The sequence below is a fragment of the Dermacentor albipictus genome, chromosome 10 (genome assembly GCF_038994185.2).
Source record: "Dermacentor albipictus isolate Rhodes 1998 colony chromosome 10, USDA_Dalb.pri_finalv2, whole genome shotgun sequence".
In the NCBI taxonomy this organism is placed as follows: Eukaryota; Metazoa; Arthropoda; class Arachnida; order Ixodida; family Ixodidae; genus Dermacentor; species Dermacentor albipictus.
This window is the reverse complement of record NC_091830.1, coordinates 99,923,323-99,944,221: the sequence shown is the minus strand read 5'-3', so window position 1 is coordinate 99,944,221 and position 20,899 is coordinate 99,923,323. Positions and strand designations below refer to the sequence as shown.

The 20,899-nt window shown below is 44.9% G+C and overlaps 1 protein-coding gene across 2 annotated transcripts in view; it reads right to left on the bottom strand.

Moving 5' to 3' along the window:
- LOC135908011 (uncharacterized) overlaps nt 1–20,899 on the bottom strand; it is a 132,920-nt gene that overhangs the window by 88,591 nt on the left and 23,430 nt on the right. For both annotated transcript variants that reach the window (XM_065439784.2, XM_065439783.1), the window contains exons 3-5: nt 12,137–12,221; nt 10,274–10,325; nt 9,374–9,481 (exon numbers count right to left, since the gene is read on the bottom strand). In XM_065439784.2, coding sequence (XP_065295856.1) covers nt 9,374–9,481; nt 10,274–10,325; nt 12,137–12,221 — 245 coding nt within the window. The remainder of the gene's footprint in view (nt 1–9,373; nt 9,482–10,273; nt 10,326–12,136; nt 12,222–20,899) is intronic.

Here is a 20,899-nt window from a genome sequence, read left to right as displayed (position 1 = left end):
GATCGTTTCCCCTCCGAGACACCGAGTTCTTTGGTTCGTTTCGTTCGCTCAGGCGCACGTTTCGTTGCCGCTCCGAACGCTGCGTTGCTCGACGCTCACCGCGTGATAGGTGGGCGCTAAGTCCGATGCGGGGCGCATCGTAAGTGATTGCTTTGCCGTAGCGCATTGTCTTATACTCCTTGGCGGGTCGACGGGAACGCTGTCGCGTCCCACTCTTGAAGGCGAAGCTTAAGCGTCCTCTAATTTTTCTCCCTTTTATCTGCTCTACGGTCGCGAACCAACCTTGCCCCTTGACACGGCACTTCCTCCTGCTTCGATCTCAACAAGCGAGTATGCGCGCGACGCCATCGCTCTCGCCGACCATGCACGCCAGCTTGCCCGTGCTCGACTGACGGACTCGCAAACCACTCAGCAGCGTCACTACAACGCCCGCCACCGTGACGTACAGTTTTCGCCTGGTGCGCTCGTGCTCTTGTGGTCGCCCTCTCGTCACGTCGGACTTTCACAAAGCTCCTTTCGCGATACACAGGGCCCTACCGCGTGCTGCGCCAGGTGACGCCTGTGACGTACGAAATTGCCCCTGTGAGCTCAACCTCGTCATCTACTGTGGCACCTAGTGATGTCGTGCAGGTCAGTAAGCTCAAGGCCTACTACACTGTTTCCAACTCCGGCCTTTAGTCGCTCCGGGACGGCGCTTTTGCCGCCGGGGGTAGTGCTACGGAATAGTATTACCGATGACGAAGAGGCGCGCAGTAAGAAGACGACGACAACGATTGGAGGCTAGCGCGGGCTGTTGCCTCTTGGCCAAGTGCGGCGTATTACGTTGTAAATATACTTGTATATAGCTTTTCATTTGCGTCTTCTTACGTAACAATAGCAAGAGCTTGGTGGCGCAACCCACCGCCCCATTCCAAAGGGGACGCTCATAACATCCACCCATCCATCCATCCATCCATCCATCCATCCATCCATCCATCCATCCATCCATCCATCCATCCATCCATCCATCCATACATCCATCCATACATCCATCCATACATCCATCTAGCCGTTGGTGTCTCGCGTCTTTCATCTGCTGCTTTGCGTTCACTCTTTCCTTTCTTGCTGCTGTGCTCGTTCGCTTGGTTACCCCGCCGCCACCGCCGACGCTCGCTCCAGGAACAGACTATTAAGAGCGGTGGTGTAAAGGCAAACCAATTCCTACGTAGACTGCAGTGTTATGGTAGTCTAACAGACACCGCTTTCATGCGAAAAAATCTAGGTGGGCCAAAGCGGAAGGTGTGTGAATTATCGCATTCGTGAGTATACTCAATCGTCAATTAAAATTAACACAAGTGGGCACCTTCACATCCACTGCTCGGCGTGCAAATGTAAGCCACTCGCGCAAGAAGAAAGATTTTGTGTAGGTGCCGGGCAGCGGCTTAGCCAGGGAGGGGCTTATGGGGCTTCTGCCTCCCACCTACCCCCTGAAACTTTTTCGTGCTGTCGAGCGCCGCCGACCAAAATAACCCTGGCGCCGGAAACCATGCTGTAATTTGTCAATAATGTCCTTTTCACGTTCGAAAAGATATTTCAGCGCGAACATCGCGAAATCGGGCTGGGTTTCGCGGTAACACCCATGCAACGGGAGTCACATATCGTAACGCAAGGAGCCCCGTCCGAGCGCACAGTTTTAAAGGTGTTTTGATGGCGAGCAGGCTCGTCGCGCCATCTCGCGGACGCTGCGCACTCTGCAGAGCACATGGATTTAAACTATGAAACTTTGCGGGTATAAAGTTCTGATAAACTTTTGATGCGAAAGGTGCCTTGACATTTCCAAACTGGTGTTTTAGATTCTCAACTCCGGAATTTTGTGGGTTTAATGTTCGTATAAACATTTGACGCCAAAGCTGCATTGACTTTGCTAAAGTCGTACATCGGATTATACAACGAGACAAGCCAAATCAACACAATATCAGGCAAATTGACAAATCACGCAGCGAGGTCCGATGAGGCGAAGCGTTGTGGTGGTTCATTTGTACCGTTATGTCGCAGAAAAGAATATCAACATTCTTTTTCACCTGCGCCAAAGTATCCATCTCAAGACACTAAAGCCAGTAAAGATGACTAGGGTCTAATTTTCTACTTTGATTTTATTTGCGAGGACACATTGAGCCTCTACAATCTTTTTTTTTTTCTCGCTACCCGCGGGCTGCCGGAACCAGCCAGAGCGCATGAGTTTTTTTCGTTCTGCCCCGACCACCACGCGGCGCACTTCGATGCCCTATCGTTTTTCTCTGGCCGAGCGGATTTTAGCTTGGCAGAGTTCTGGACGCTTTGTGGCTAGGAGACGAGAAAAAGAAACAATGCATGGTCGCTCACCGCCGTCACTGCGGTGACTCGATGGATTGCAACGCGTTCGCGTGAGCGCTACCTCTCAGCAAAATTTTATCTCGCCGTGTAGAATAACAAGCAGTATGCCCATGGTTCTCTGTGAACCAAGCGTCTCACGTTTTCTTCGATATTCCTTCGGTAGCCACATTCGGTGCCCAAAGTAAGCATTCGATTATGGCAAACAGCTTCCCACGTACATTTTTTTTTTATTTCCGTGCAGCCGCCCCACAAGAGAAAAAAAACACATATTGTTTTGGCGCAGCGAATTGTCGCATTGTGAAAGTTCATTTTTTTACTTCTTTTGCGGAAAGAAATGGGCCGCGGGATGCTTAAGCTGAACGGATACTCTTATATTATTGGGATAGCAATTATATTTGCACTCTAGGCGAATTCCTGCCGTCGACGTCATCCTCATGTTCCGTATAATGTCCAAGGGAGATAACATCGTGACCGCCCACCGCCTGCTGCATGTGCGAGTCGAAGCGTAAGGGGCTGACGGTGGCATGGGTGAGCCGACGAAGGTGGCTCAGTCTTGTGTACGCAAGGGAAAAAATTGGAGGACGCTTAAGCTTCGCCTTCAAGAGTGGAACGCGATAGCGTTCCCGTCGACCCACCAATGGGTGTAAGACAATGGGCTACAGGGCAGCCATCACTTACGAGGCGCCCCGCATCAGACGCGGTGAGCGTCGAGCCATATGGTCGAGCAACGCGGCGTTCGGCGCAGCAACGAAACGTGCACCTGAGCAAGCGGAGCGAACCAAAGAACTCGGTATCCCGGAGGGGTAAATGATGCACGCCAGCCAAACGCCGTGATCGGCACGGGCAGAGAGATAGAGAGATAGTGATCTAAAGAAAGGAAGGACGCTTGATTCTACAGAGGGAGCAAGGCGAAGCGTTGTCAGGGGAGAGTCCGAGCCGCGACAGCTCCAATGCGCGCGTGGCGCGCCATCTTTCGGGGCAGCGCCGTACATGGAGACGAGGGGGTCTTCTGTGTTTGCGGCAAGATGGCTCTCCGTGTGCGGAAAGCGCAGAAGAAATGCAGCGAAACGCACTTCGCTACTCGTGTAATTGCGACTTCTGTAAGTTACATGTTCATAATTACTGATATACACCACAGTATAACTTTCCACGGCTCGTTTCGAAGGCAACACCGCATTCACTAGAGGCGCGTTTGTACCTTTTGGAAGCATCGAAATCGTGGCTGAGTGGTAGCGTCTCTGTCTCACACTCCGGAGACCCTGGTTCGATTCCCACCCAGCCCATCTTGGAAGTTGCTTTTTATTTATGGAGTGCCTGCCGTGATTTATCGCTCACGGTCAACGCCGCAAAACGCCTACACCGACGCCGACGTCACCGGCTTTTCTGCGTCACGAGCTCCTTAACGCTATCGCGTTAAAAAGCGGCGAGGAAGCACGCCGCCTCCTGTCGCGAGCGATACATCCGGGGGAGTGGAGCGAGGGGGGCTGTGATCTGTGAATCTGTTGTTGCGCAAAGTGTTTATCTGCCTTGTTTGACTCATTATACACAGTGACCTTTTCTTGGATACGGATATTCATTGCAGATTTATACGTATATATAAATATCTTGTTGCGAGGTTTTGCGTATCCATGCAGTTAATTTTGTTTCCAGAGACCCTTGTGTGTCCTTTATTAAGCGGTATAATCGCATTTGTATATTCCATTGTATATTCGCATTTATAATGCACGAGAGCGAATCAAATAAAAGTGAGCCAACCCAGCCCACGCAATAATGGTTCGGCTCATTATGTGCGAGGCATGCGCGTAGCACAGAGTCATCTATTATTTACAAAAGTGACAAGCAGGTGTGAGGATAAAGGTCCTTTAGAGGTCTTGCCATTTTGAGCTCACAAGCGCAGAGCATCGATTGCGTGATAACGATCGTGTCTGCAAAGTATTACATCACTACACACCGCGGAAAGGTCTGAAATTTGAAACCAACCGCCGTTTTCCCCTCTCCTCGTGGCCGCCGCGCCCTGAACCGGAGGATGACGTACTCGTGTGCCTGCGCCTACGGACTGGTGTCTTCAGTGTAACGTCACTTGTGGTGACACGTGACTTCGATAATTATTCAATACAACATCTGTTATCTGTGTGATCTGTTGCTAGAAATGACGAATTCACGTTTCGAGAAATAATAAAACGTACAAACGGAATGTCTGCGTGTGTGTAGCACTGAATTATACAGCTAGTCGTGCGTCCTTGTGCACATTGAGCAAAATTGTGCGCTGCCCGAAATGATAACAGTTCGCGCGCAACACTGCCTGCGAAAATGCGCGACGCTGAAAAAAAAAAGCGAGACGAAGAAGGAAGTGAAGGCGGGGCCCATGACGTATGTGTCACGTGATCTTCGAGGTCCAGCATAGGAGAACGCTAGGAAGGAATTTCGTTTGCCGAAGCTAGACGGGGCGACTGGAGAGAGAGCCTGACTATTTAGTGGAGCTCGCCTCCTGAAATCATGCGTTCGCGGCACTGAAATATGTCTATCTCGGCTAACAATGAGCCGATTTGAAACTTTTTTGCGGCAGAGCGCTCCCTAGGGGACATGCAACAACTTCCAACGTAGAACAAAATTTGCTATGGGCCCTGGTGAGGAGCTCATTAATACTCTCGCCCACTGGGTTGGACTTGCTTTCGTGGCATAATGGACCCCCCCCCCAAACTTTAAGAGCGTAGTGTCGTGAGGTTTGTGATAGCTGAAGATCTTTCACAAAAAGAAATGGGTCGCCGTATGGCTGCCATGTACGTTGAACACTGCATTTCATTGCCACTGTGAAGCGTTGTAGAAAACAGTTCAAAGGACGTGAACGTTGCAAAGACGATCCATGACCGTGCCAAAGCCACCGTGCAGTCACACCAACACAATTGCAAAGGCTGCTTAGACAAGAACGGAGGATAAGCATCGATGATTTGGCAGGGCGAGTGAACGTCAGTCACGATTTGGGTCACACCATGATTCACGAATATCTCGGTTATCCGATCTTGTGTGCGCAATAGATGCCCAAGATTTTGAACCACCACCAGAAGACGGAGAGGTTCGGCGCTTCCTTGACTCATCTAATCTGGTATCACGATAAGCATGACGACTTTTTCTCTGCAAGTGTGACCGCGGACGAATCATTTTGCTATTACTACGAGCCTGAAACACGACGGCAAAGCTTACAGTGGAAACATCTGAATTCACCGCCCCGTAGGAAAGCAAAGGCCCTCATTTCTGCCGGAAAGGTGTTGTTGACTTTTATTTTTCGGTTGTCGGCGGCCATTATTGATCGAATTTGCTAAACCTGGGGAGGCTATCAATCGTTTCCGATATTGTAAAACGTCCAAATCAAGAACGAACGATGTGGAGAATTGACGAATGCGGTCATCAGGCTCCACGACAACAACCATCCCCACGTCACTGATGTGGTTAACACAAAACTGGCAATGTTCAGTGGGAAACGGTGCAACATCGCCCATAAAGCCCAGACCTGTCACCTTGTGACTTCCACATTTTGGAGCATTCGAAAAAAAAAAGCTCGAATGAACCAGATTCGTGTCGGACGATGACCTGAAAGAGTCAGTTACAGACTTTTTGAAGCAGCAACCCAAGGAGTTTTGTGAGACGGGAATCACGCGGCTCGTTAGTCATGGGGAAAAATGTCTAAATACTCATGGATACTACCTTTAAGTACGCCGTTAGTCATATATTCGCTTTGGCTCACTTTCACTTTACTCGCCCTAGCATATGTTGCAGAACTGCTTTATATATGTGCTCTCTGTTGCAACTTTCTGTGCCATTACGATACAAGAACGATGACAGCAGCTCCTGCGCAATACATTCTAACAAAGGACAGCGTCATTGAGATTTTCCCCTTGTCGTTGCATATGTAAAAAAAAATGTAAACGAAGTTCATGAATGACACAGACAGACAGATGCAAATGAGGGAGAGGCAGGCAGGTTAACAAAGTTTCATTAAAATATTTGTCCTCAACTTGCTCATTTCATGGCCTTTACATTTTCCATATCAGCGGCATGCACTGCTTTGTTGGTTTTAAACTGATACAGTTCTGACGTTCGCGTGATATGTTCTTTACGTAATAACTAGACAGAAAACATGGAAGAACTGATACAAGTTATTTCGAGCACCATTCTTGAGACATACGAGTATGCTCTTTTATGAACGATACATATTGTACTTGTATTTACGATACCTACCGTTCAAGAATTCGTGTGTAGCATCTTTTCCAGGGGAAATACAGTTATTGTTACTGTAATCGATCCCCTCGACAATTTCTATAAGCAGGAGGCCAACCTGCTGCGTGAGCCTCGTCCCCCCCCCCCCCCCCCCCCCGAACGAAATTTCTGGCTTCACACCTCGTGGTGGGATAGCCGAGCGAGGGAGATACGCCAGGCGTACTATATGAGAAACAAAAATGATTGTGTCAGCGACAGCTCAGTTTATCTGCACAAAAGGGATAAGAGGTTCATTGAAGAGCGTAGCTAGGGGCCATGTTGTCTGAAAAGAAAGTTATATGCTGCTTCACCGCGCTAGCGCAGTGCTGTATTTCGGCAATATACTTATATTTGTGCATTGTGGAACAAACGTTATCTGCAAATCTGCGACTGTCCTCGTGTCATGCTCTCTGAGATTTTTACATCACGCAATGTAAATTTTTGTTGCGTGCAGTAGCACATTCCACAACACGCCGCGAAAAGGAAACGTTAGATTTAAACTTGCGCTCCCACAGCACGTAAACAAAATCGAGAAAAACAACAATGTGATCAAAGTATCAGTAATGTACGCCACGAACTACCTGCCCGCTCCAGCAACGCAGTGCATACCGCGTTGCACCACTGAGCTCCACGTTGCTGGTTCGATCCAGGCCACAACAGCCACTATTAAATGCGGCAAAACGCAATGATGTCTGCGTGCTTATACTTATTATCACGTTACAGGACCCGGGGTGCTCAAATTTAACCAGGAGTCCCCCACAACGGCGTACCTCATAATCAGATCGCGGTTATAAAACGCAAAAACACAGACTTTATTTAAACAATTATTACCAACATAAGTAGTTCGCGGTTCCAGCTATATGCAGCATATAGATCGCTTTCAGGAGTTGTATTTTGTTTAGTTTCTTTCGCGCATTTTAACCACGCTGTCCGTAGTATAACTGTATTGTACTTTTATGCGCTTTAGTCTGTGTATAACACGCTCAACTTTTATTCGACCCGTGCACTCATAACATTTAAATTCGTTATTAGGAGCTCTCCGTTGCCTACTGTATGCAATGCTGTGTGTCATTATGGGATGTTTAAATTAGGACGTCGCGCTAGAGGCACATTTAACCTGTGTACCTCCTATAGCAACGGAATATATGTATACATATCTTTAGCTAAGTTATCCCAGACAAATAAACTTCATTGCACTTGATATGCTTCGTCCAACATGAGCAACTTCTCTGTGAGCTGTCATTTTACCATGTCGAGTTTGCGGGCGATAGCCTACCATGAATGCTTTCACTTTTAGTCATGTTACTAATAGCACTAGGATGGGGATGACGTGCAAGTGTAATGCAAGACTGAATGTTGAGAAGTTAGCTTCGCGTGCTGCTTAAGTAAGAAACGCTATGACTGAACGAAGCTCCCATTTGTTGCCATGCAAATTATTGTTTACATCACCTTCGCTCATATAATTCAGCCTACAATGCCATTTAAACACGTAGTAATCTTCTACAGTGCCATAGACACAAGTCACGATTGATTTAGTATTCTCTGCGCCTACGCATTATCCAGGCTAAAATGTTCCCACTTTTTTTGCCCATTCGTTCCATGAAAAGAAGCAGTAACTGCAGCTCTGTGGTGACATGCAAATAGCACTTTTCATTTCGTACTGTCACGTTGGGCAACCAAAAACAGTTGCGATGATCAGCGCTTCTGTAATATATATGAATGTTTGTGTGCGTGCGTGCGTGTGTGTAGAGCGAGATACCAGCCCAGCAGCAATGACGCCAAACCAAGATAGCTGGAGCGTGCTCTTTTGTCCTGTAATGTGTCCCCAACAATAGGAGCTTGAGGCGTCATTCACACAGCCGTCAAACGTTCCGTAATGTCACCGTCACGACACCGCATTTCATCTGGGGAGAACGTTTCTGTCACCTTCTCTTCAACGACAGGTCGCCGGTGACGTAGAGCGGTGCTCTACGTTTCTGTCACCAGCACGGTGATGGAGCGCAGCCCCTACAAAATGGGCCAATCAGCAATTAAAATGTCCCTAAATACATCGATTTTTCAAAGCTGAAGCTGGCAACTGCAGCGGCTAGGCGATAGGCTGTACAAATATCACCGTCACCCCTTTTGGTTGCGCCTGTTTGCGCCTGTCCTGTCTTCCTTCCTTGTGATTGTCTAAAAAGCGCAACCAATGTTTCCAATTACAATGAACCAACTTGCCCAACAACGCATTCTGCTAAACTTTTGGTTGGTGTTGGAGTGTTGGTAATGCAATATAAAACAACTCCTTCTTAGTTTATGCAAAAATTGCACCAGCACAACACTATTTAACTGATTCAGTGCATAATGAATGTTGTATTTCTCTAGATTTAGGCGAGCGTGGCACCGGTCAGTAAACGCTGAACGAAATCGTGCTACTGTCGACGTCACCACCACCATCGCCAATTCGTACACTGCTCCGTTGCGCCTGCTGTACGTTGTATTGACGTGACGGTGATGGCGCGGAACGTTTAACGGCTGTGTGAATGAGTCCTTAAAAAAAGGATAATGACGGAGCGTATGGATCGCCTATTTGACGTGAAATCTTTTCAGGAAGATTCGTAGCATCAATTGTAATCAACAGATTAGGAAACTACGTGAATGAACAAGTAGTATTGCACGGAGCTCTGTTTCGACGAGCTGTCAATCTATTGGAGTGATGTTACATTGTTAACGTGTGTCTGTGACAGATACCCGGAGGGGAATCACAGAGCTTAAGTATGATACATACGGCGACGAGGCTTGGCGATTGCAGGAGACATGTGACAGCTGTCTTGAGCAGACGTCGCTTGAGCAAGACTCGCAGTAGGAGTCGACCTTTTCCTTGCGTTGTTTGCACCTGCGAACATATGGTGACCTCAAACTAAGTTCAGGTGTTTGGAGATATGTCTCCGTAGTGATGACTCTTGTCATAAATGCTTCCTAATAAACAAATAATTTGCTAGTGCAGTTTCAAAAGCAGGACCGAAAGAAGTGCACCACTTAGTTGGGTATATATTTATCAAGCCCAGTGCGCAATAAGTGAAGCATATTGTCTAATTTGTGCGATCTGGCAAAAAAGATTAGATCATCCCACTATAGTGGCCCTTGGCTAGCTTGTTTTTTACGAACCTATTATTAGAAATGTGATCGTTAAAATGACACTGGGAAACGCAACTTTTGCACTTTTCTAAATATAGCAATTGCTTGTCGGCTTTGCCGAAGCAAATGTGTCCTCTTAATTCAAAATTTTGGTACCTCTTAGAAATCAGCAATTCCGACCTGAATACCCATGCTTCAGTTAAAAAAACATACGACACTGTCGCCTATAGGTATTCGAAAGGGAATAAATGAATTAACCAATTCAAATACTTCAAGGTGCAGCTCTCGTAGTTAGCTCGAAAATTATTCCTCGATAAAACTTCGGTTAGGGCTGGTTGGTACGCGCTGCTTAAAGGTGAACAATTCAGCGCGAAACCGTGGACAACTCACAAAGAATACACGAGACAAGTATGGCCTCTCTCTTAAAACTCCAGACCAGTGCTCGTGTCGTCTCTTCTTTGTGGGTTGTCTTCGGTATGGCGCTGAATTTTTCACCTTCAAAATTATTCCTCGAACCTAGGCGCAAAAATATCAAGATAGGCACGCTCACTTTCTTGAAGTCTTTCACAGTCTGAATGGATGTAGCCAGCCGCAATGGTAACCTGGACAAATATGGGAATAAGCAAGACAGTAAGTACATCAAGTAAGAGCAGGGAATGGGTCAATAGGAAGATGGAGACGAAGTATTTGACGGTTTCCAAACAATTAGTATTTTTTTATACTCCGGCGTCATCACCGCAAACTCGCATATCAATAATCATGTAGAAAATACAGACAATTTGGCTATATTGAAGGAAGGCGTTCTATTAGAGTTCTTGTGGTGAACCTCGTCCAATCCTTTCTCGTGGATACGTGCCATATTTTGAGGCAACTACAACAGGAAGAACCGCAAGAAATATCTTTAGAGCTAACGTTTTGACAAGGAGAATTGCAATTGTCAGAGAGGCGAAGAACCGACTCAGACAAGACGCCCTGCCGGAACTTTGCGGCAGCGACATCGCTTTCTTCGACAACTCCTGATCGCATATAATCAGAGCATTTGTAACCAGCAGAATTGTTCCACAATTTAGCAGAGATATTTCAACCACAAAAGCGAAATTATGCATGCGTGAAGTCCCGCGGCCAACACTATCCGTATGTGTGCTTGTATAATCCTTTTTTGACGAGCGTTGCCTGCAGCCAATATTCCAGAAAAAATTCTTTTTCTAGCTTAGTTTCATTATTGCGTACGAACATTCTTATAATTGTCTTCGGCTAACACTCAGTGAAAGGGAGCAAGCGTCATTTGTTGGGTTAGAAGTAGAACACAGGGTGAGGAAGGAGAAAATTTGCACGCAATTCTATCGTGGTCGGAGGAGAGACAGACGGATGAGAGACCACCGACTGCTGTGGCGTGACACGCGTGACGTAAAGCGAATGAAATGTCCGCCTATGAGCCTCACATCACGAGACCTGTCTGTAAAAATGCTAAGCGAAGCCATAGCTGGGTTGGGGTGAAGACCAGTTCCAGTTTTCTGCCTGGTGTTTTGCCCTGTCCCTGAAAAAGCTTCCGCAAAATATATTTTTTTTTCTCTTTTAGTTGATTACGCTTATCATTGAGGTGTCTTGCACGTCAAGATAACATTTTCTTTTCCTTCTGGTATTTGTATGTGCCATCATGAAAGGGTTAACTAAGTAAAATGTTCTGGCTCCCTAATAACCAGCATGCCGTCAATAAGCGCCTATCATTTTGTCTATGTTACCGACACTTCATTGTTCATAGCGGTTCAGTTATCTTCCGCATAAAACTGCTTTCAAGCTTCAAACCATAAAAACGATCAGCAAAAATCTACTGTTCATTCTCGGCAGTCGCTATAGATATTTCTACCCTCTCTACAGTGACCACCTATCGCCGGTTACCCAAATATCTCTAGCTGTAAACGAAAATGGGAGAACCACTGTCAATTACAGGAAATGATGAGTAGGAGCGTTGCCGAGACGGTTTTACGCTTTTTCGTCTTAAGGCACACAATGATGTCAATGCGAAAGGGAAGGGTGCGGAAGGGCATGTTCCGTGCACTTCGCGTGTGCGTGTGTGTTTGCTCGCGTATGCAGGCGTGTGTGTGTGCGCCATCAGCCATAGTAATCTCTTGCGATAATGGGGCTGCAGAAATGCAACTCATTGCGCGCACGTTACCATTATTCGATCAGAAAAGCCGGCTAAAACAAACGGCCGAGACTAACGACCATGGCACCAGTGCAACAAAAACGTAGCAGTGTAAGTCTAATGTGTTTCATCCCCTTTCCTCACCAAAAGTTTAACGATGTCAGAGCACCAGAATAGGACTGAAGAATTGCATGTCACCGACCGTTTTGGAGTAGTTCCCGTAACGGCAGATAACATAGCTATTTGGAATGAAATAATCTTACTCACTTGTCCTGTTTCTTCAAGTGCAGCATGGAGAAAAATGCATTCCAGTAGTCTCGGCGCAAGCTGCCAAGCGGAGTATTCTTTTGCACTGAAAAGAAACAAAATTACACGGGAATTTCGCGAAGCCACGTAGTGTCTAAGCTGTTTGCAAAATTTTATCGTTATGGTACCTCAAACTGCGACACACACTTTTCGCAGAGTGGAACCAAGACACTATAACAGAGCTAAAGCTTGTTTCAACTTCGCCCGAGAAGGGCCTGCAATAGAGCTTTAGCCACTGAGGCATCCCGTAGATGAACGGCCTGCCTATAGTACTGCGATGGCTCGTAGCTAAACTAGAGGACAGTGAACCTTGGAATCGACGTTACATACTATATCCGCAGAGGGCAAGCAACACGGTAAAATGGCAGGCAACAATTGGCGCTCTTACGATAACCCCAACTTTAGAGCACCGCATTGCCATCAACACTGGAAATTCCTATAGTTACATGCCTTCAGCCCACCGACAACATTAACCAAGGGTAACTTTTGTGCTCTAGTTTCAGTAAAGTAATGCCAAGAAGGACAATTGCCGCATAGTCTGAATGTAGTGCGCCTCGAATACGTCGTTATAAATTATGTAATTTTATGTGGCAAAACTGCGATGTAATTATGGGACATGCCGTAGTTGGGGACTCCGGACCATTGAGGTTCTTCAGCGTGCACCTAAATCTAAGCACACGGGCGTTTTCGCCTTTTGACCCCATCGAAATGCGGCCGCAGTGGCCGGGATTCGATCCCGCGTTAACGTGCTTAGCAGCCCAACACTATAGCCCTCAAGCAACTAAGGCGGGTGTTGCGTCGTTGCGACGAGCATTCATGCCAGACAGGTATATGTCAAACTTACGAGCCGGTGGACTCACAAAATGCCTGTAGAGTAGCATGTAGGCGAGATCGTAACACACCTCTGCTGAATTCCTTGCGTTCTAATAAAGCACTTTCTCTCTCTCTTCTCCCCCTCTCGCTATACAGGAAGAAGTCGGCATTTCACCGCTAAGAGATCACCATTCTTCTCCTGATAACAAGGCAAACTCTCTTCAAAGATTGACGCTGGTTCATCTCGCTCACGGGTGGCACGTTTTAGTGGTAAGTTGCCGTAAAATGCGACAAATATCAGAGATAATCATGGTGCAGGAGATGAATTGAGAAAGACTAGTGTATTTATTGAAAATACGGGGAAGGTGGGAGATGGAAATTGAAGACGATGAGCAGAATGAGAACAAGGTGAAAGCAGGAGCCAGCGCTTCGACAAGTGGACTTGTCTTCTTCAAGGCGACATGTGCTTTCCTCGCCACAGTATACTTTTATAAAGGGGAGAGGGTGTAAGGCAGGTGGATGCGGCAACGAGGGAAGTTGTGTTAGCAGCGAGGGTGTCGAACTGAGAATAATGGAGTGCTGTGCACAAGGCCAGGGACACGGCCGTCTGTCAATCACGTGTCATCGCCGGTGTGTCAGCCACGTGTCAACAGCATGCACAGCAGCCCTCTATTACCTGTCTGGCTGGTGGTCGTAGGCTATCGTGTCTCGGAAAGAGATGATAGAAAGAGCGGCAGAAACCACTGCTCGTGAAAAAATTAATAACAAAAGAACAGAAAATACTGAAATGGAAAAAATAAATAACTAAATAAATAAATTAATTAATAGAAGGAAAAATAACCCTAGGAAACCAAACTAAATGTTGTCGCCTATAGCTTGAAATTTAGCATTGCGAATAGATTCTAAAGCTCCTTTTCAAACGTTTATGCCTATTGGTTGCAATGTCTTGAAATTATGTATAAAATATGATTGTTGGTATTTTCTTTCTCGTTGAGAACGGAAATTTGGCTAAGATGCAGAGTTCAAGTTCGTCAAGGTTATGACCTGGTTCGTTTAAATGCTCGGCGACGGCTTTGCGAAGCTTTCTAGCTGTATCCGTGCGATGTCCATTCAATTTGACGTTGAGTCATTGTCCCGTTTCACCGATATGGTGTTTCTTACAGAAGGAACATTCAAGGATGCATACCCGGGCTGGATACAATCAACAAAATTTTTCTACTTTGAGTCCCTCCTTTTTTTGTCTGTGACAGTCTGCCACATGGGGCCAAAGGGTTTTGGCAACACACATCTGACAAACCAAGACGATATCAAGTAGTGTGCTATCACTGCTGCTCGAATGCCACACGCATGTGGCCACCAGGTCCCGAATTTATATAAGCTTATTGTGCCATTCTTGCATGTGCCACATAGATGATATACGAACAGCGGAATGAACGGTGTTGTAGAAGCAGCGAAATCAATGTACTTATACGTACGACCCGACCGTCCATTAGACCTGGTAATGGAAAGGTCGCGAGGATGCATTGTTTGTGGTCATTTGCCATTTTTTGTTCTATGCGGCGAAAACGTTTTCGCCATGTCAGAGGCACTGTCAAAAAGTGCAAGAGAGAAAAGAAAGAAACATCAAGAAAAGAAATCATATCAATTAGCATGTCTTCCGGCGAGCCTATACCTCGGCAGCAATGCGCTAGGATTTTAAATAATATGCTTATAAACGCTTTCATTCCTTCGGCACATGATAACGACCTTCCAAGGCTATCATGCTGCAATTTTTTTGTTATGGATCGCGTAATTTTTAACTCTACTGGCATAAAAAAAAATTATAGACACTCTTAAACTTACGTCTTCTAGTGTAATAGACGAAATCACAACGAAATTTCTAAAAAATACTAGTGAGTATTCCTCTATCATCTTAGAGAGCATTTTTTCACAATCGTACCTGTCTTCACCCTTGCCTCTTGACTGGAAATCAGCAAAGATTATTCCTATCCACAAAGCTGGCAAAACTCCAGATCCTTTTAACTACAGGCCCATATCGATTACCTCAGTACCGTGCAAACTTATGGAGCACATAATGTTTTCTAACCTTGTCAACTTTCCTGAAGAAAATTTTTCTTTCTCTAACAGTCAAGATGGCTTTCGAAAATTCTTTTCTTGTGAGACTCAGCTCGTAACTTTCACTAATGACTTACATGTATATCTTGATAGCGGTTGTTTGACCTATTGCATATTTTTGATTTTTTTAAAGCTTTTGAGAAAGTAAAACATGTACTGCTACTACACAAATTAAGCGCACTCAACATTGACCTGGGACTACTCAGCTGGATCCAATCGTTCCTTTCATCTCGTTCCCAATTTGTTGTGACTAATGACTCCACATCTAACGTGGCTCCAGTTGAATCCAGTGTTCCACAAGGGTCTGTTCTTGGTCCTCTTTTATTTTTAATATGTATTAACGGTTTACCTGATAACGTTTCCTTCCAAATTTGTTTATTCGCTGACGACTGTGTTATATATCGAAAAATAACTAATGCATCTGATATAGTTACTCTTCAATCCCATTTAAATAACATATCCAATTTGTGCCTCGCTAGTTGCATGAAATTCAACGTTAATAAATGCAAATCTATGCGGATTTCTCGTTCTAACACAACTTGCCCTACCTACGCCCTTAACGACTGCCCCCTTCAATCCGTTACATGCTACCGTTATCTTGGCATTCATACAACTAGCGATCTTTCTTGGAAGCAGCATGTACCATATGTAATATCTAAAGCTAACCGCTCTTTACGATATTTCAAGAGAAATTTTTCACTTGCGCCAGTTGTATTAAAACGGCTGTTGTAACGACATACGTCCGCCCACAATTAGAATATGCCTCATCCGTTTGGGATCCTCTACAGATCACATTAAATAACGAAACTGAATCAGTGCAAAATCTCTCTGTTCGTTTCATCTTGGCTAACTACCATCGCACTGTTAGCGTTACATTAATGAACAGTACCCTTCAAATCCCATTATTATCTCTTCGCAGAAAAGAATCGCGCATTTTCCTTTTTCATAAAATCTACTTCCACAACGCATCTATTCGCCTTATTTGGATCCAACCTCCGCCTTATTATTCGTCTCGTCGTGACCACTTACATAAAGTTAACTTACCCCGTCACAACACCGTCGCATGCTCACAATCATTCCTCACTAGGACTTCATTCGACTGGAATAACCTACCTACATCATTAGTAAGCATCACTGACCCCACCCATTTTAACAATGCACTAATTAAGATTAGGTAATGTATGGTGGCAAATTACATAATTATGTACTTATTCCTGAACATTGTCTGCTTGCTAAAGTGTACTTTTCCTGTATTTTCATGTTATGTAAGTCTGTGTTATTTGTGATGAATGCATTAGTAGTTTTTCGTATTGCTTTTGCTCCTTGGAAATTTCTTGAACTAATCCAGTATTTTTTACTCTTGGAATGTATTCTCGCCCCTCCCCTCTACAATGTACAATTATGTGCATTGAGGGTATCACAAATAAATAAATATATATCTAAATAAATTAATAAATAAAACTACCAGGGAAAAAAGTATGCTACCACAGGGAGTCGAATACTGGACCACAGCTTCATTGGCCGACAAATTTCTTCAACTCCGCCACTGAAGCTGGCCAATTCGCTTTTCCGGTTGTCGCATAGACACTTCCTTAAAATTGTTTGGGTCCTTGCCGCATTATTTTTACCGATTTCGGTCGATGTCGCATAACCACTTGTCCTTAAACGTATTTAATGCCTAGTGCACCCCTTCTCAACGCCTCTTTCGCTAGAATAGCCAATCCTCTGACACGCTGGTACTCGTCGACATCAAAATGCGCTACGGCATGTGCTCCGCCTGAATCTATGTGCAGGTTACTAGCTCGGACATGTCGTGAGAGGAAGTGATGCGTGTACGATAAGCCCCTGTGTGCACATTTTAACCAATGAATTCTGAAGCGGCACAGAGAAACTAGCCTTCTATATTCAGCGCCTGTACCCTGAACCTTTGCCCGCCGGTCAATTTCCTGTTCATTTGCGGTTTCTTCGACGGGCAAGGGTAGTAAAACCAGCTTTATAACCCCAAGCGAAATTCCATCCTCTGCCTTATTATCACAAAGTTGTAAAAAGCTTCACCAAGCCGCCATCCGTCTTTCAATTTCTTGATGAAACAGGCGACGTGGTTTTGAAACGGCAGCTTAAATATCACCTTTTGGTTGGTTAAGTTAACTTCATCAAAAATAGAACACCTAGTTCTGCATTATGCAAATCGGAGTTTATGTTCCGAATTCAAACACTGACTTCATTGCGGTTTCCAAAGTGCGTCATGTTTTGATCCGCTATATCATGCTGCTCAGGAGTGAAAAAAAAATTTTCCTGTTCCTTGACAGTTTAGCTATGCTTGTACGACATGATTTATGATTGTGAGACACACTGGCAAATTCGCTTTGCACAGATGGCTTTCAAAACACACTACACACTATTTGTTCTTCGATTCGACGAACACCTCGCAAGTCGCACCAATCACTCCTCCTAAATTGTAGCGGAATACTATTTTAAACTTCTCTCAATTCAGTCAAAGTCCCCTCAAAGGGCTATAATTTATGTTCAGGAGTACCAGTATTTACGTGTTGTCAACAGCCGACTGCAGCAGTGTTCAGCACTACGGCTAATGATATGGTAATATGTCTTGTGAAGGGTATAATTGACAATAACGCAACAAAGGCAAGAGCTCAGTCTGAAAATAAAAAGGTCGTATGAAACACCACATTACTGCCGGCGGAAGTATAATCTACGTATCCCGCAATGCCTTTACAACAACTTGAAATTTTTTTCTTATTGTTTCTACATTTAGATTAAAGGAGCAGTAAACTTTTTGTTTAATTCCAATATTTGTCCGAACACTCTAAACATTTAAGCACCTTTAATGTACTCAGAGATGCAATTGAGTAGTCCCTACGCTTTATACGCAGTTCAACACTGTTCTAGAATTCTTGCACACTCATGATCTTGAAAGTTTACGTAGTTTTCGTTTTTATCTCCTAGGCCTCTTGAACATGCTTTCTTTTAAGCTTTCGTATAAGGTTTAGCGATAGGAAGTTACGACGGGCACGATAAGGGGAGTCCGGAGGGTTACGTAAAGTTGCGTTGTTATCGCATTTTTTTGAGAAATGGTGCACGTGCAATACTGTGTGGGCAGTAGAGTTTTACTGAGAAGCCGCTCTGTTGAGTTCGACAGATTGTGGCCGTTTTGGCGAACCGTATCATGCAATAAAGAGCTTAGGCGTCTCAACGTGAATCCTCTGGCTGACAATCTTACTCTGAGGTAGAAAAATAGAACTGAAACGATCCTCAACACTAAAGAAATAAAAAGGGAAACAAAAGAGTCGAAGATGGTATGCATACATCTTGTTCATTAACGACTTAATCGCAAAACCGAGGCAGCCTGTGAGAGACGCTACAAGGAAAGTAATGCAATGAGCAATCGAAACTATACACAAGGGCGCTGCTGCGTGAAGTAGCGGGGATGATAGTGCAGCACGCGTCAGTTTTATTTACATTTTATGTTGGTTACCTTTGGGTTCTTCATCATACATACATACATACATACATACATACATACATACATACATACATACATACATACATACATACATACATGCATGCATGCATGCATGCATGCATGCATACATACATACATACATACATACATACATACATACATACATATATACATACATACATACATACATACATCGTCATCATCATCAGCAGCAGCAGCATCGGTCTATTTTATGTCCACTGCAGGACAAAGGCCTCTCCCTGCCATTTCCAGTGACATGCAATGAATGACTCAATGGCGCGCCATGCTCAATGGCACGCCATGAATGGGCTCAATGGCACGGCATGAAAGGGTTGTGCTCATTGGAATCCCGCTCTTTTCTTGCAGCTTACCGTTCTGACATCTTCCGTGCCGCTGCAATGTCAAGCGCGTTCCATCGTAACATCACACACTTCTCAGTTCCAAATGAAGCCTTGCTTGGCAACAGGTCGACAATCAACAGAAACGTGGTTGCGTGACGTCAATGACCAGTACTTCAAACAGCGTCAGTGCCCCGTGGCACCAGCGCCATCATCGCAACCCCAACTGCAGGCTTGCTCCAACAAGAGTTATTGTTCGCCCTACTGGCAGCGCCCTAATCAACCGATCAAATAAATCCCGGAATGAGCACTCTCTTCAGTGTGCTCGGTGGCATGCCAGCACTGGGTTATGCTCATTGGACTCCTGTTCTTTTCTTGCAGGTAAAAATCACTTCACTTTATTCTCGCGACGTACGCGTTATGCTGGCCTTGTACTGCAGCCGTGCCCACAACAAGGTTACGCGATAATTATAGATTGCGGTTCTGTTCTTTCTTTGTTCCTGCTTTTGGCAGGAGACATTGAGGTACATCCCCGTCCTACCGGTACTTTCTCCGCATGTGACGAGCACTTTATCTGCTAAAGGCTCTCGGCGAACTCACGTGAACACAGTGCAAGCTATTTATTTATTATTTATTTATTTATTACGTACTGCATACCAATCTGGTCCAAGCAAAACGGGCAACACAATTTAGAGAATATCTGTTTTAAACAAAATGAGAACAAGAACAAGAAAAGAAACATGATAGTACCAGCGGAAAGAACACGAAAAGACATAATCATCTAGTCATATAGTGCGTCATAAGGTTCTGTTAGGCTATTCCAGTCCGACACAGAACACGGAAAGAAGGAAAACTTATAAATGTCTGTTCTTGCAAAGTAAGGGGTTAGAAAGTGTGTTTGGTAATGTCGCGTAGGTCTTTTGGCCAAAGGGAAAAGAAACTGCGTCTGATCAATAGCCATTTTACCGTTAAGAAGTAAGTTTAAAAATTCAAACGACATTTTTTTCTTCTCGATTCAAGTAGCTCAATGTTGTTAGCTTTCATGCCTTTTATCACATGAGCGCCCCAAAAGCTATACAAAGCAATAACGACCAAATCCTTGACACAATCAAACAACGACTTTGTAAAATAGGATAGGATTGTGTTTCTTTACCCGCTGTAAAAATTCAGGTCAAGAGCCTTGATACATTTGCTGAGAGCCACGCTAACCAAATTGCGGCGTTAGCCTTCTGTGTAGATGAGGCGGAGGACAGAACACGCCGGCAAAATTTATCCTTTTACGGGCCTGTCGATGCAGACGGAGAAACTTGGGCACAGTGACAAAAAAATAAACTAGTCGATTACTGCGCTACTCATCTCCAGTTTTCCGTCGAGACGCGAGGTATTGAACGCGCACACCGTCTTGGCCCTTTCCGTTATGAAAGAAAACGTCCTGTGGCAGTTTAATTCGCGGACATATAAGAAAGAGAGCGTGTCCTAGTGGCAGGATGTATAATTAAAGTTCCCGGTATAAGCACTACAGAGGTATAAGCACTACAAAGCAATCGCTTTGCTCGTCAGTACTTAGTCGGCTTCGGGAAAATCCGAAAAGTTTCGTTCAAACTGCGCTATAACAAACGAATATTTGGGAACGATACTTACAGATTCGAACGTCCCAGTCAAGAAGTTCTCAAATTCAAATCGTAGCAAGTGCGCTCTGCTTGCGAACATAACAAGCGAACTGATTTGTCGTTTCCTTTAGTAGCATCTGAAGTGTTTTACACAAAGGTGAAGTTGTAGGCAGTCACACCACTCATCCCCATCCAACCTCGACACACTTACTGAAACCTGGCTAAATTGATCTACTGGTGACCAAGAGTTTCATTCTATTTTCGTGGAGTTTGATTTATTTCGACATGACCATGAGAGAAAATGAAATGGTGATGTTTTTATAGGCGCTCACCGCCTCCTCCAGAG